The 13848-nt window shown below is 50.0% G+C and overlaps 1 protein-coding gene across 1 annotated transcript; it reads left to right on the top strand.

Moving 5' to 3' along the window:
• Positions 1 to 5579: 5579 nt before the first annotated feature.
• Positions 5580 to 6578, top strand: NPBWR2 (neuropeptides B and W receptor 2). Its single transcript, XM_042884801.1, has one exon. The coding sequence runs from the start codon at positions 5580 to 5582 to the stop codon at positions 6576 to 6578; it is 999 nt and encodes a 332-aa protein (XP_042740735.1).
• Positions 6579 to 13848: the final 7270 nt, after the last annotated feature.

Here is a 13848-nt window from a genome sequence, read left to right as displayed (position 1 = left end):
ACTTTCCCCACTGGGAAGCCCTTACCACACGTTCATGGCAACAGCATCATGACAAGGGGAGCCCTGGCTGCTCCCCAACACCCCTGAACCCCCAGACCCCACAGAGATGAGTTGCATGGAGAAGAGTGGGTGCAGTGCCCTCCCTCCCCCCCTCTTCTCAAAGCCTTCCTACCCACAGCGGGCTCTGTTCTGGGCAGACTCGGGTCAGAAACTCCAAGCACAACTTCCAGCCCCAGAGAAAAGCAGGACAAAACGTTGGAGAATAGAAGCATCCTTGACGATGAACGATCCAAGAAGAAGAATCATTTTGATTTTATCATTTTGATCTCTCTGGCTAAAACCAGAGGAAGAGCTGACAATTGAGCGGTTTCAAGCAGCTCTCTCGCATTCTATGCTTTAAATCCTCGTATAAATTGCAGCAAGACCAGCCGCAGGTCCTCGTTGGCGAGGCTCGGGCGCCGGAGCTCCGTTAATTGACCGCACGGCGCCGCAGCTCCGCAGCGCCCCGGCAGGGAGCGGAGCTGTCCGCGGTGCTGCCCGCGCCCGCCGCCTTTATTCCCATCAGAGCCGCTCTGAGGAATAAATCGCACAGCATTTATCTTAATCGCTCCCCTGCAGAGACAGCAATGGGGCAGTTATTGATACATCCCTCACCTGACAAGAGCAGGCCACTTAGAGGACTCATTACTGTTATTATTATTATTATTTTTTTTTCTTTAAGCACCTGCTTTTTAACTTCGCTTCCCCTCAGCTTGCAGCAGGCTGGATGAGCGGGAGACTGCTGAATCCATCACAATTGCTATTGCCATTCAGAGACACCTTTTTATGAACAGTTCACCCATTTCCCAACGGAAAGCTCTGATCCATCCCCTACCCAGTAAAACCAGCACCCTTCTCCTGGCTCCCAAAGGTGCTATCCTTCCCCTAAGCCAGCCTGGAAAGGTTGGGAAGCTACTGCAGATACCCTGGCTCATGACAAAGAGCAGAACAGGAGTGACAATAAGCTCAGGTTTCCTTTTTCCAGCTCACCCCAACGCCCACCAGCTCAAGGAGCAGGAGATTACTGGGGGAAATGGCCAAGCCCCATGAGCACCCACCCAGACAGGGATCTATGCAGCTCAAAAGCAGCTCTAAGGCAGGGGCTACAACACAGCTAATGTTGCCCCACAGTAAATAACATGGCACTGCCTTTTCTTGCCAGAAACCACCACTTAGAGATCACTTGACACAACCAATGTTGAATGTTAACCCACAGTGCTGCACCACCTTTTGAAAAGTAAGAACAACTCATTCAAATAAATCACCCTAATAACCAGTGACCTCAAGGCAGTCAGCAGAGAACATTTTGTTTTGGTGAGCAAAGTATTGATTGCACATCCATGTCCTTGAGATGAACTTGACTCTTTGAAAGCAGCAGAAGCCCAATGAAACAGGATCCTCTCCCTGCTAATCCCTTTGAAGAGTGCAGCAGAGCTGTTTTATCAAGCTGGACCCAGCCACAACACTTCTCTAGTGGCCTCAGAGACCCGCAGGGCATGTTGAGCATGCAACAAAAGTTCCACCTCATCTTCCCCCCAGGTTTCCTTGCTGAGGGGCTGCAGGAGGCTTGGACAATATCACTCACACTGCCATCAATGGGGGAACAATCTCACAGATTACTTGCTGTGTTCTCCAAAAGCAAAGAAGGCTTCAGCCCTGCTTGTGCCCAGAGCTGTGGGTGCTGCCGCAGCCAAGCATCACAGCCCCAAAGTGATGGATGGCCTATGCCTGCAGTCAGCAGTACATAGCTTTATGGAAGCAACAAAGCAGCATTAATTTCACAACACAGGGGATTTCCCCCTCCCTAAAATACTGCCTGCCTTTGCACAGTTGACTCAAGCTGTATGGAACAAACATGAGTTTCAAGAGGCAAAGCCCATCTGCACCACGCATATTTGCTGGGGATAGAAACTTCGTCCCTATTGCACCGTGCTGGTGATGGGACTGTCTGCACAAGGATGGGTCCAAATGGCTCAGAAGGAAGATGCCACTTGTGGCCTTAACAGTGAGTTAACCAGTGCCTGATTCTCAGGGTTTCATGCCACTGCATGTTTGCAATCGTTCTCCATAATGAATCAGTGAATTTTACTGCAAATCTGTTTAAGAACAGAGCTCAGAGAAAGCATGGTCAGCGCATTTGTCTTGGGGATATAAAAGAAACAAAAGCCCCCTCCTCATGCTAGACAACAAGATGAGATTCTTAGTCACCCTCTCATCTTCGACAAAGCTTTAATCAAGCACATCCCAACCAAAGCACGCAGGATGCTGTTCTCACTGCGGGTCCTGAGAACAAATGCCATGCATGCAGCCCCTGCACCCTTCCCTTGGCAGTGCACCCCACAGATAGCAGCACCCAGGCACACAGCCAAAGCAACATCCTTTCATCCTTTCATCCTTTCACAGCCAGGGGAACAGTCCGGGGAGTGAAAGAAAGGACATCAGGTGTTCCTTGTGCTGGAGAACAGAAAATCTTCCCATTGAAGCCTTCAGTGCAAACATTTTTACAACTTTTGAGCTGGGGAATAGATCACGATCATAATACTTCCACCTTTCAACAGCAGCAGGCAAGAATACCTCTTGTCCTCACAGCTCTCTGCATCACCCTACAGCACAATTTGAAATAAAGGAGGAAAGTCCTTCAGCCTTTCCCCTCTGGGATCACTGCATGTGAGGGACACCCTCACCACCCACTCTGAAAGCAGCAGCTCTAAAGACAGCAGCCAGGTAACACACACATGAGATGTGTGGTACAGATTTTGCTTTGAAAAGTTGGTTCAGCCTGCCAGCCTCTTTTCTGGGAATTAGTGTGGAAACAAAAAAGTCCCACCCAGAAAGAAGAACCACTGACGCTGCCAGAACTGTGTCAGCTCCTTTGCTTCCCTTTATCTCCCAGCAGTGATGGGGCTCCCTCTCATCTCCATTCAGAGAGAGAACGTTTCACAAAGGGTTGGAAATAAAACCTGCCTTAACACCAGAGAGACCCAGAAGATGCCCTCTGATAGGCACACATTGCATCACAATGGCAAGGCGCAGGAACTGGGACCAGGCTCACGAGAACCTCTGCTCCTCCAGTGGATGCCAAAATCCACCCCAGGATCCTTCCAAGCAGCCTCACAGCCAGCAGGTAACATTTCCATGGTGACAGTCTCACCTGCAGATCAGTTACACCTGCAGTAGTGCTGTGTATCTCACCCAGATCTGCTCACACATGCTGAGTTCAGATCTGGGCAAGTTTCTGACAGCCTCATGTTCCCATCCATGCAATTACACTTTTTCCCCCAGATAATCTCTCACTGTGAACAACAGATCTAGCATTTTATTCTCCCCATTTTTTTGTTTCTTTTTTTCCTCATTTATTGTTCAATGTATTCTTGACAAAGAGAACAATGATTCCTAAACCAGTGCCTTCCCACTGCAGCCCTATCAAATCCAGCTTCCCCTACAACAACTCACAAACGGTTCCAATTTTCCCCCAAAACCAAGAGGGCAGCTCTGGAGGAGTCTATTTTCTGATGAAATAACATTCTTATAATTGCTATGGATATTCCTCGGGCGATCTTCACTTTGTTTCATTTTGCTGAGGTCTAGCAACTGACCAGATTTTGGTAGGGATACAGAAAATACCAACAAGAGTTGTGCTCCAGGCCTGGAAAAAAAGGAGTGTCTGCTGAAAAGCCAGTTCTACCCATGGCCCTCAAGAAGACACTTCAAAGTATTTGATTCCCAGCCCATTACCAATGCACAGGAATCTTGCTAGAAAAGGCCAAACATCCCCAGGAAAGGAGCAAAATCAAACACAGCTCTTAACAGCTTGGCTCATTCCAACACGCTGACCCACTTGGTGCTGCACATTGGCAGCAGAGTGCTGATGGATGGATGCCTCCTCTGCTATTAAATCAAAGGTCAGGCAGCCTCCAGCTGAAAGCTGCATTTAAAAGACGAAAGGAGAATGAGGATGACCTTTGGCTTCCTTCCTACGTTCACAGGAAAATAAAAGTGATCATATGCTGTTGATGACTTCGTTATTCGACCTGGGGTGGGTTTCTTTACAGCACTTCTGTGCCTCCCCAAGCACATCCCAAGATTAAGCTGTGTTTCCAAAAGCTGGACCAGGAGCTCAGCTGGAAGCAGCAGCGCTCTGGCAAGGTATGGCTGTTTATTTTTTCATTACCAGCTCCATAATGTTGTGTGCCCTCCTCCCACTCCCTCCCACCCTCACACATCTGTGCATCTTTCCTTGTTAAAAACAGCCAGTGCTCCCTATTGGGATATTCCAGCTCCCCCCCTCTGCCGCTTCACACATCCCCTGCTCAAACAGCCACAGCCTGACAGCCCTGGGTGCTGCCTGTGCACCTCATTCCTGAAGAGAGCAGCCCTGCTGCACCAGCTGCTCACCAGCATCTGCCTCATTTCCTATTTAAACAGCCCAGCACACGCAGAACTTTTCTTCCCCCCCGATGGGAAGGAGTGCTAATTGCTCAGCCGTGCCATGCACACACGGCCACCATGTTGCTATGATCTCAAAGATGGGTAACGTCAGCATCCCGGGGACCCTCCTCCAGCTGGGATCGGTGAGCCAAGGCTGAGCTACACGGAGCAGCGGTGCCGGAGGAGCAGCAGAGCTGCACACCAGGTAAGGGACACCGCAGCCCCCTTTCCCCATGCTGTTCCTGCTCACCCTATGGCAGAGCGACAAACTGCAAGCAGAGCAAGGCAATTCTCACAGCACAGCCCGGGGACCGGTTGTCAAATCTTTGATCTGCACAGGGGGTCGGGGGTTTTCTGTTCCCTTCCTTGCAGAGGAATTTTTGGGAGCGTGGGTCAGGCGGTAGCAGCCAGAAAGCTGTAAGCAGAAGGGGAGATTCTTTCCTGGACTTTAAACTGGATCTGCTTTCATGGTGCTCCCCCCCTTTTTTTTTTCTGGCTGGCTAATCTTCAACTTGGGATTCGTGGGTTTGTCTGTCGGTGCCAACTTTTGCATGCTGTCACAAGCAGATGCTCTTCGTAGTGAGTGAGATCATAGCCTACCTCAGTTAAGAAATAAAGTTACCTTAAATGTGGGTTAAGCCCCTTTAACTTAGTTTTGGAAATACTCCTTTAACTTTATTGTTCCCCCTTCTTTCTTCTGCTAGGGCACCCTGGGAGAGGAGAATAGCTGCGTCATAAATGTCACTGTATGTGCAACCTCAGCTGCTGAAATGAGCTTGAAGTCCCCAATCTAAAGAAAGGCACTAATTAAACACAGCAATGCTCCTGCTCTGATACGGAAAAGCAAGCACTGTGCAAGTGAAACAGCCATCCCTCACATCCTCCAGGAGAGGAGGAAAGCCGCCCAGGCACAAAGCTTCCTCTGCCACCCTTGCTGCTGCCAGCCCTGAGGACTCTCACTGCAAACAGCTGAACTGCATCCCTCCAGCAGAGAAAAGCAGCGGCTCACCGGGATGCTCTGAGAGCTGTTCCACTCGCGCAGGGGGATACAATTCTCCTTTGCTTCGTTCATGAAGCCTTGGACGCCAGAGGGCAGCCTGTGACCAGCAGGCATGGGGAACAGCTCTCTGTGGGACAGTTTGAACGGCACCTGCAGCAATGCAGCCAACAGCTCCTACCTGGACGGCGATATGATGTTCAACTTCACCTTCCAAGAGCAATCAGCTGATTTCTACGTTGTCCTCCCTGTGATTTACTCTGTCATCTGTGCTGTTGGGCTCACAGGCAACACTGCTGTCATCTACGTGATCCTCAAGGCTCCCAAGATGAAAACTGTGACAAACATGTTCATCCTGAACCTTGCAATAGCCGATGACTTGTTCACACTTGTCTTGCCCATTAATATCGCTGAACACCTCCTCCACTATTGGCCCTTTGGAGAAATCCTCTGCAAGGTCATCTTGTCCATAGACCACTACAACATCTTCTCCAGCATTTATTTCTTAACAGTGATGAGCATAGACAGGTACCTGGTAGTGCTGGCTACGGTCAGGTCCAAAAGGATGCCACACCGTACGTACCGAGCAGCCAGGATCGTCAGCTTGTGCATCTGGATCCTAGTCACCATCATAGTTCTCCCTTTCATCATCTTTGCCAACGTATACATAGATGACCTGAAGATCAAGAGTTGCGGTCTAAATTTCCCCAAGCCTGAAAGGTTTTGGTTCAAGGCCAGCAGGATCTACACCCTCATCCTCGGCTTTGCCATTCCAGTGTCCACTATCTGCATCCTCTACACCATGATGCTCTACAAGCTGAGGAACATGCACTTGAACTCTAATGCCAGAGCTCTGGACAAAGCCAAAAAGAAAGTCACCATCATGGTCTTCATCGTCCTGGCCGTGTGTCTCTTCTGCTGGACCCCGTTCCACCTGGCCACCATCGTGGCTTTGACCACTGACTTGCCCCAGACCTCCATGGTCATTGGTATCTCCTACTTCATCACCAGCCTAAGCTATGCCAATTCATGCTTGAATCCTTTCTTGTATGCTTTCCTGGATGACAGCTTTCGGAAAAGCTTCCGGAAGATGCTGGAATGCAGAACTTCTTGAACAGTGGATGGGAGGCTTGCAGCTCCCTTCCCTCCCATAGCTTTGCAAGGGAAACTTTGCAGACTTCAGAGGGCGGCTAACGAATGCACAAGTCTTCTCTTTAGTTTGTATGTAGTGTATGTTTAGCATCATCATTCACAATTTGTCCAGCATTTTTCATCTCTGTGTCCCCAAACTTCTCAAAGCTGTATTTCTATGTTTTCATTTTTAATCAAACCCCAAAGCAGTAAGGACAGAAAACTTCTTTTGCAAAGGTTTGCTTCTGCTTCAGCAGTCCTTTATTGCCATCTGCTGTACAGCACAGTGAAACTGTAGACCAACTTTCAGGCTGAGGGAGCAGCAGGGCTAGCATTCACTTCGTGACACATCAACCACACAGAGGATGCAAGATGAGTATTTAGAAAGGGAAAATAACCATTTTCATGTGTGCACACGTGTTACAGCTTTGCTTTTGTTTGAGGGATGTCAGCTCCACTCTGACCCCAGTCTCCTTCTTTCTTGAACTGTTAACAGCTGTTACGTTTAAACCAAAAAGAAAAACCTGTGTCTTAAAAGTGCTGTTCAATAACACACCTTAAAAATATTGTGGTAACCGTGGGAATTTGTGCTAGAAATTATTTTTAACTAATGATTCCTGTTCAACGTCAGATATATATTTATTTAAGAGTGATTGACAAAATAAACTTCACGGGGAAAAATAAAGAGAGCCTGGTCCTTCTTTCACTGCAGAAACCTTGTGCTATTTGTCCCACGTCACTGCTAAACATACTGTGCTTTCTCTACTGTAAAGGAGAGCATCATCAGTTGGTAACAACTGAGGCGTTTTGGAAGTCACAAGGCTGTCAGCAGGTAGACATGGGTGCACCTTCAACAGATAAATAATAAAGCAAAGTGCTTCACAGAACCAGGGCTTGTGGTGAAGCATCTGGAGACCAAAAGCTGTACACTAAGAGCCAGGAGAGATACACGAACTTGTTGCATCCCCATCCTCTATACCTCCCTGGGGGCTGTGGGATGGGCACACAACTTCCAGCTTTAACAGCTATGGAGGAACCTCACCTTCCCTGCTCACCTACACAGCAGAGCAGGGCTCAGTGCACAAGCAGTATGAATGCAGTACCCCCAGAAGTCCCACCTTTGTGGGAAGGAAGGGATGAAGGGATCAAAACCAGATGAACATTGTGATCCTTTTCAACCCAAGGCCATTCTATGATTCTATGACTCCGCTTAAGGTCCCTCTCTGCCCTCCCCAAACCCACAAGCACCAAGCTGAGCTTTTATCTGCCCACACCTTGTCAGGAAAACACAGAACAAACCAAACAGAGCCTAAACCAAGCCATAATAAACACACACCAGAGCCTACCCAGGAGGTGATTTACCTGGAGCGCGGGTCTGATGTCCATCCACAAAATGGAGCAGCAACATGAGCTCAAGCACCATCCAAGAGGCAATTGTAGAAGCAGAGCCTTCCTTCAGCAGCATAACAAGCTCCTGGAGAAGCAGGGCAGGGGTTCCAGGTGAGGCCATTTGGGGCAAATCAGGCCCATCCATTCCCTGACAGAATGCCTTCAATACAGCATGAAGGCCCTTTCTTTCTTTCCTATTCTAATTTTTTTTTTTTTTTCTCCCCTTTAGAAAAGTGAGAGATTTCTTATACAAGGTCGTTTGTATTGCCTTCTCTTCCCAGCCTTAGACCTGGTGACTTATTGCCCACAAAGCTCAGGAGCCAAGTTTCATGGCTCAAATCTATTTCTTGTTAGCTGCACCTTGTGCCTCTGCCCCCTCCTTTACCAGAAAACACAAAGGTTTGTCCAAATCAGAAATGACAACGTGTGGTTGGCAGGGGAGGACGGGGGGCAATGGGGGACTGCTTGCTTAGCAAGCCTCAGTGACAAAAGGAGGAACTGGAAGGCAATCAGCTCTGGCTGGAAGGTGCTGCTGCTCCCAGGAAGCACTGCATGACTCGAGGAGGGGTGAGATGTGGCAGGTTGGGGCGTGAGACTAATGGCTGATTTAGGAAGGAAAGCTGGGAGCTGCGGTCCTGACCCACCTTCCCAGGGCAGGAGGGGGGTGCAGACGTATTGCCGGACCCCCGGAGCAGCCCAGAAGAGCTGAGGACGGAGGGTTGGCACCGACACCAACCGCTTCAGCACGGCTGCCATCTGCTGGCGACGGGCACCCGGGTGGGAAAACCTCCCGAACCGACACGCGCTGCGCACAAATCGCCTCGCTGGGTGCAACTCTGACGGTTATTAGCGTTACACCCGCGGCAAAGGCAGCAGAGCCTTGTGGAGTCTAAATCGCTTCAAGGCAAGAGGAGGCTCAGCTCCTCTTCACTCTGTTGAGGGGATGCAGGAGGGGGCTGCCCGCTGCTCTGCCTGCTGCTCTGCCTGCTGCTGCTGCTGCCCGGTGCTGCAGCGCTGAGCGGCACTCGGTTCGCAGGTCCGCATCTCGCAGCGCCGCTCGGCCGCGCAGTTGAGAGATGCTGAACGCTCGGGGTGAGCACGCAGAGCCCGGCTGCTGGCAGCTCGCCCACTCTCGGCACAAATTTCACCCCTAAAGTAAAAACTTGAACGCCTGCTTGAGTGTCTGGTTGGTTTTATTGCAGACTGGACCAGCTGCATCTTCAAGGCTGGAAGCAGGGAAATAATTACCCTTAGCAAGTCACCTAAAGAATCCTCTGCTAGCATTCTTGCTACCCAGGATCCCTTCCAAGGTTTCCCAGGTTTGCATGGGGCTCCGTCCCTCCCTTATCTCTCCTTTCCCACCTTCCCCCCTAAGTGATCATGTATTGAGTGGGGAAAGCAGCCCAACTCTGCAACCAGAGCAGATGAACTTCCTTCTGGGATGCCTTAATAAATGCAAAGATGCTGGGAAACCCCACAGCTCCCTGCCTATGCAGAGCTGGGGGCTTTTGGCTTGCTCCTACCTATCCCCTATCTGGGAGCAAGATCAGGACATCGCCTTCCTTCGTGGCACTGAGTGATGTGGTTTAGTGGGCATGGATGGTGATCTGTTGATGGTTGGACTTGATCTTAGTAGTCTTTTCCAACCTTAATGAGTCTGATTCCCCCAGTTGCTCCCTTCATCATCCTTGGGAGAGGAAGAAGGGGCCATTTCCCACCTTCAAGACAGGAATTAGGGCTCATGCAGGGCGCAAGTTCCCACCATAGGGATTAAATGCAGGCAGCTGAGAGAAAGAGAAGGGATCAGAAATTGCTATTGCTTTTTAAGTCTTTGTGCTGCAGCAAGAAATTGTGTTTGTTTCGGTCAATTGTCCTTGGTTGAGTTGTGCTGCAGCTTGTTCCCACACGGAGCCATAATCCTCTGGTATTGGCACAGCCTCCTGCTGCTGGTCACAACACTGAGTGAGAAATGACATAATGCTCCAGTGAGGAATGGAGGCTCCGCTTTCAGAAGGACATTTAGACGAGGGGAAAAAAATAATCAAAGGAAAGAAATGGGAAACAGATGGGAGAAAACTTGGGAGAGAGAAGATACGAAACAGAAGCGCTTCTAGATGACATTTTTCAAGCCATCTCAGGAAGATAATTAGTCCCTTTTCTGTATGTCCTGACTTATTCTTAGCCCTTGCCTTGTCACCTATAGGTTGTGGGAGCCCCTGCGTGTCATCTGGGATGGTGATGAGTGGGGTTGCTATCCACCAGCCACTGTGCTCCCACTGCGAGTGCAGGATCCCATGAGCTGCCCTGCTCTGCACAAGCCCAGGGTGATGCCTGCAGGGCTCTGAGCACCTCAGAGCTCAGTGCTGGGGTGAAGGGCACTGAGGTCTGTGGTTACTGGGCACGGTGGGGATGGGTTGATGTTTGCACTAACTGATCCTAGTGGTCTTTTCCAGCCTTAATGATCCAGGCTGGGCTCACGTGGTGAGTCTGAAGGGCACCTGAGAACCAGTTTGAGCCACGGGACCACAGCTACAGCTGTGCTGCTCTCATGGAGTGGTGAGAGGCCAGGCGTCCTCTGAAACACAGAGCTTCCCTAAGAAAGCCTCAAAAAGCCACAGGTTGCACTGCTGTTTCCCCAGCTCCCTTGTGCTGGAAGGGAGTTGGTTTAAAGCAAATCACCAAGTGCAGTGACAGTAAATATTTTCATGTGTTTCTCACTGGCATTTGCTTTTCCTAAGTAGAGATGCAGAGAGGAAGATCAAAGCTGTCTGAATAGCTTTTAATTACAAGCCTCAATTGCTCTATTTTCTCTCAGAAAAGTATTACAATTATCTAACAAAGCTCATCAAGTGGAATTAGGCACTAGCCCGAGGCTTCAAGTACTGTTTAGTGGCTATTTTCCCTTTTAAAATAAAATAATATTTGATGTCTAGATGGAAAAACAGGCACTCCTGTAAGTGCCTAAAGGCAAAACCTGGCCTCACTGCATAGAGGCAGGTTGAGAAGCTGTTCACAAGCAGAACTGAGCTGCGCCCAGGGCTGAGCACAGCTCTGGGAATCCACCCCAGTGTGCCCTTAGCACCTCTGGGTGCTGCCATCGCCTCCTGCATGGGGGAAGGGACATCCCAGGGAGGACACTGTGAGCTGCAATCCAGGAGCAAAACCAGGCAGCTTTCCCTGTTGTCCGTTTTCTTGACAGGAGATTTCTTTCTCTCTCTTTCCCCAGGACTTCAGAGCAATTCCACCGCGTTGCCTTGCCCTGCACAGCTCCATCACAGGAGAGCCCAGGAGTTTCTAAAGGCCCCAACATCCACTGGCCACAACTCGATAAGAGAGACGAACGAGGAACGCGGAGAAATAAGGACTCCATTTCATAAACTCAGCCCTCAAATGAGATCAGAGGCTGGTAATTAATAAAGTCAGCTTTCAGCACAATGAAGAACCTCCCATGAGACTCAGCCTGCTGCTGCTGCACATCGATGCGAAGGACGCGGTGTAATTACATTTCTCTGAGCTGTGTGCTGGAGAAATGGGGCTGTGCTGGGCACGCTGCTCCCCAGGAGCTGATGGCCACGTCCCATGGCAGAGATGGTGTGGTTGGGCAGCTCACATCCATCCCTAACACGTAACCAGGAGACAAGAGGCAGTTTTCCAGCCAAGCACTCTCAAGCCAAACCCCAGTGCTGATGCCAAAGCAAATTGTGGGCAGAGAACCCTGCTCGGATTTCCACCCCCAGCTCTCCACAGCCACAGGAATGCAGGCAGCAGGGGCAGAGCCAGGGCCAGAGGTTGGCTTCATGTTCTGCTTTTTTTGCACTCTATCCCTGGAGGCAAGTGATTATCTCCAGGAATTTTCTCTGCAGTTAAGCAAAGCAAGAGCTTGCAATGCTGAAATGAGGGGAAGTCCGAACTATGTGAGCAAATGACCTGTGCACACAGAGAGGCTGCTATTAGCACCTAAAATTGGATAAATATTGTGTAGCCAAATCACAACACTGGATTTGTTTCACATGGGGGGAGAGGGAAGTAAGCTGAAAAGCCATTAATCTTGATTACCCATTGACTGCATTGCTTGTGTGTTCATTCTTCATCACTGAGTAAATCAGTGCAGCGTGGTATTTTCAGGGCACTCACTGCACATGGCAAACTGAAAACACACAAAAATCCGTGTTTGCAGAGTGGATAGGGCTGGAGCCAACTTTGCCTGGTCCCCTCTCTGTTGCCAGGAGAAAGGTGAATGGATGCAAGAAAAAAAAAATAACAGGAATGTGCTCATTCTACCAATGGTTTACTTGGGGAGGAAAAAAAAATAAATCAAGCTTCCTGTTTGGTTTCTTGCAAATTCATCCTTCACCATGGGGAAAACCTGCTGTTTGCTGTTTGGCAGGGCCAGTGCTGCTCTGGGCTTCTGAGCATCCTGCCTGGCTGCAGCCTGGAAGAGAAAGAGCAAAGGAGATACTGAAGTCCGCACAGGAGCTGCAGTCTCTGTGCTGGATTGTGAGCATCTTTGCTGCAATAGTGGGCCGGGTGCATAGGATTGCTCCCAGAAATAGGTGCTAACGTGGTCTGTGCAGGTAGAAATTCCCACCCAGCACCTATACACTGCAGCAGGGTGCATGGAGTGGGGAGTAAAGCAGGAGCAAGGAGCAAGGATGTGTGTGACGCCGTGCTGCACGGAGCTACAGGTGATCCAACCTGCAGATTGCTCAGAAACAATCCAAGCAGCACCAGCGTGGAGCAGCAGTTTTGCTTCCAGCAGAAGCAAATATCCAGGGAGCTGAACAGATGTTCTCCAGCAGGGAAGATGAACCCAGCCAGCTTTGGAGTATCTTTGTGCACTTCCTACTCCAGGGAGCATGAAGGGAGCTTCTGGATTGCTGAAGCAGAAACCTCGCATACACGGCAGCAGCAGCTCACAGAGTCAGGCAGGGGAAGCAGGTAACAGGGTGTCCCAGGGTACAGAGTCACATCACTGCTCCGCTGCAGACAGCTGGGATTGCACTGCATTAAGGGAGGGAGAGCAAAGGTAGTTTACGTGGCTGATTAGTATTGTTGTTGCCAAGATACATCACCGTGTTTCTCCATTTACTGGTCAGTTCATTCTGTCATGCAGTTTATCCAAGCTTCAGGGGACTGGAGGGAACAAAAGGAGCTGTGGGGCTCTTTCATCTAAAGCTCCCTCATCCCCGTCCCTTTGCACATCTTCTCAGTGCTCTGAAAAATCCTGGAATTCCTTCTTTCGGAACGAGTTACAGCCTTAACACATCTGTTATGACATGCTTTGAGCAAGCCTACAGGGGCAGGAGGGCAGGAGCAGGCAGCCACCCCAAACGGGTGTGCATCAGCTCAGCAGGAGCATCACCTCCCACCCCCAAAATCCGATGCCAAACACAAACTGTCATCACCATGCTCTGCCTCCTTATATCTCAGTTCTTCACCCAGCACCACGAATTTGGGGTAGTGGTTGGTGCTGGAGCCTCAGGCCCTCCGTTCCCTTCCTCTCCCTTATCCCAACCACAGGGGGTGGAACTCGGGGATGTGATTCACACAATGAACACAACGAGCTCCGCAGCGCCGAGTGCCAGCATGCACCGCCGGTTCTGCAAAGTCACAGCAGCAAAGCTCTGCCCACGTATTCACATGGAAACACGGCCGGGAATGCACGAGCAGGGCTGCGTACCCCTCCAGATCTGTCAAAAGGAGGTTCTCCTTTGCTGGGGGAATTCGGTTCGTACATCAGTACCCACCAAAATAGCTGAAAGGAAGCAGAGGGAAATGAGTGGGAAAGCAAAGTGGAGCTTTTCTGCTTTGCTGCCAGGCTGCTCGTTCAGCAGGCAGTAAGGTCTGCTCCTGCAAATCCCCTT

The sequence above is a fragment of the Lagopus leucura genome, unplaced genomic scaffold (assembly GCF_019238085.1).
Source record: "Lagopus leucura isolate 7727_CA_CO unplaced genomic scaffold, USGS_WTPT01 Super-Scaffold_100045, whole genome shotgun sequence".
In the NCBI taxonomy this organism is placed as follows: Eukaryota; Metazoa; Chordata; class Aves; order Galliformes; family Phasianidae; genus Lagopus; species Lagopus leucura.
This window is presented reverse-complemented; position numbering and strand designations above follow the sequence as displayed.